At 71.0% G+C, this 2,355-nt stretch overlaps 1 protein-coding gene across 1 annotated transcript in view; it reads right to left on the bottom strand.

The window, feature by feature from the left end:
- The window catches only part of PLPPR3 (phospholipid phosphatase related 3), a gene marked incomplete at its 3' end in the record, with an annotated part of 4,690 nt that continues 2,335 nt past the window's right edge, over positions 1 to 2,355 (bottom strand). The window contains exons 3-7 of the mRNA XM_045300029.1: positions 1,624 to 2,329; positions 1,097 to 1,292; positions 909 to 966; positions 651 to 824; positions 1 to 432 (exon numbers count right to left, since the gene is read on the bottom strand). Of these exons, the coding sequence (XP_045155964.1) occupies positions 1 to 432; positions 651 to 824; positions 909 to 966; positions 1,097 to 1,292; positions 1,624 to 2,329 (1,566 nt within the window). The remainder of the gene's footprint in view (positions 433 to 650; positions 825 to 908; positions 967 to 1,096; positions 1,293 to 1,623; positions 2,330 to 2,355) is intronic.

The raw sequence follows: 2,355 nt of genomic DNA, 5'->3' as shown, positions 1-2,355 counted from the left end.
GCGGCCCTCCAGCGACTTCTGCTTCCACTCGCTGATGAGCTGCTTGGAGCGCGAGGCGTCGAGCGGCACGTGGATGGTCATGTGGCGGCGCGCGGGGTCGTCGAGCGAGGGCGTGCTGACGCGCGGCAGCGTGTTGCTGAAGGTCACCATGCTCTCCTTGCCCATGGGGCTCCGCGGCGCCAGCAGGTCCACGTCCACGCTGGCGCGCTTCAGGCTGCCCAGCGAGCTCTTGTCGCGAGCCACCGGCCGCGGCGCCCCCTCCAGCCGCCCAGGAGGGCCCAGTTCGTCCGTGCTCGCGGACTTGTGCTGCTGGTACACCGAGTCGTGCCCGCGCTGCGTCAGGGCGCGCAGCGCGTCCTTGGCCGGGGGTGGCGCCGCCGCGGCCGGCCTCTCCGCAGGCGGGGCCTGGAAGTTCCCTACGGCGTGGCAGGCCTGGGGAGGACGCGTGGGCGTGAGGGGGGTCCCACGCCTGGTAGGAGGGAGGGTTGGGGGCGGGGCCAAGGCCTTGGGGGGCGTTGGCTGGCCCCACAGGGACGCTGCGTGCTGCCAAGTGCAAAGCTCTGGGGCGCCGCTGGGCCCCTCCCTCGGGGCAGGTCATCACGCCCCCTCCCCCCACCAGCGCGGCCTCCACTCGCGGGCCCTTAGCTCACCAGGTAGGCGGCAATGCCCGCGCCGATGAGGAAGCCGGCGTAGACATCCACGGGGTGGCTGCGGTACTGCGTGATCTGGGTCAGACCGCACACGCCCGCCCCAATGGCAAAGGCGAACACCAGGATCGGCTTGAGCAGCTTCGTGGTGTCCGAGATGACCGAGTTGAAGTACATCTGCAGGGGCGGGGGCGGGGGTCAGCGCAGCGGCCCCACCCGGGAGGGGACGGGGCGCGGGGGCGGCTCAGGGGGCGGGCTCACCGACACGTAGACGGCTGCGAAGGCGGACAGCGTGGCGTGTTGCGAAGGGAACGTCTTCCTGCGACAGGAGGCGCCACGTGAGCCCAGGCCCGGCTGGGTCACGCGGGCTGCGGGGTGAGCGCGTGCCACCCAGGCCCGCCGCACCTGGGCACAGGGCACCGCGCAGGGGGCCACGGACGGGCACTCACCGCGCCGAGAGGATGGCGTGCGTGTCGGCGCCGGCGCAGATGTCCTGCGTGATGTAGGGGTTGGCCTCGCACGTCGTCCCCAGGAGGGTGTAGTTGGGTTTGCAGACGGTCAGGAAGAAGGGCGCGTGGTAGCCTGTGGCCAGCTGAATGACGTCGGTCACCAGGGCCGTGGCGCACAGGCCAAACACGTGGACACCTGCGGGTTGGGGGAAGGTGAGAGGCCTGCCGGAGCACCCCAGCCGCGCGCCAACGCCCTGGGACGCAGGACTCACCCATCCAGGTGATCAGCCTGGGCTGGACAGGCCAGTGCTTCCTGGGTCCCCAAGCCCAGCCTCAAGGTGGGCAGAGCCACCAACAGCTCCCCCCTCTGCACACAGGCCATCGGGTGGGTGCTGTACTTCATCTCACAGACATGGACCAAAAATTGCATGTCCACTTTATTATGCTGAGTGACCCCTGGCCCTCGTGGCTCCCCATGCTGCCTCCCCACCCACCCTAGCCCCCACCAGGTCACTCCTTAAACCTGCGCGCCGCCTGCATCTTGCGGTAGTAGCTCTCAGCCTCTGTCTCCATGCTTGGCGCGTCGCGTTCACCCAGCGACAGGCTGCCGATCTTTCGCCGCAGCGTGGACTCGCGGCTGCCCTGGCCCAGAGCCCCGTCAGCTGCGCCCAGTGGGGGCAGACCCTCGCCGGTGGCCAGGTTGACCGTGGCCACGGCCCCAAAGCGCGGCTCCTCCTGGTCCACATCGCTAATGGACGAGCCAGGGGACAGGCCAGGTGGCCGGGGCCCACCGCGGAAGCCCCGGGACAGGTCGCCCAGCTCGTAGGCGCCGTCGCCGTCGGGCCCCTTGGCCCCACCGCCTGCTACCTTCCACTCCCAGGGCCCGTTCCCGGCTGACAGGTGCACCACCGGGTGGTGCGGGGCATGCGCATCGATGGTGACCACGCTGGCCGAGTCCCGGTCCGACGGTGACCGGTACTGCGACGAGTCGGAGCTGGCGCTGGACGATGAGCCTGTCTCGGCCGCCTTGGTGGCCGCGCCCGCGCCGCCCGGTGCCTTGGACATGGCAATGACCTGCAGCAGCCGCGGTGGGTTGGCCACGCGGGGCTGCGCGGCCGCTGCCGGCCCGGTCTTCTCGGCCATCATGAGCCACTTGGCACGCACGGCGGCGCTACTCTTGGGGGACAGACCGGCCCCCACCTGAGTCCCCTCCTCGGGGATGTGCACCAGCGGCTGTGGGGCGGCGCGCGGCGGGAGGA

The sequence above is a fragment of the Echinops telfairi genome, unplaced genomic scaffold (genome assembly GCF_000313985.2).
Source record: "Echinops telfairi isolate 266 unplaced genomic scaffold, ASM31398v2 ScPeMD7_7459;HRSCAF=8497, whole genome shotgun sequence".
Taxonomy (NCBI): domain Eukaryota; kingdom Metazoa; phylum Chordata; class Mammalia; order Afrosoricida; family Tenrecidae; genus Echinops; species Echinops telfairi.
Note: the sequence above shows the minus strand (reverse complement) of the source record. Positions and strands in the feature narration are given on the sequence as shown.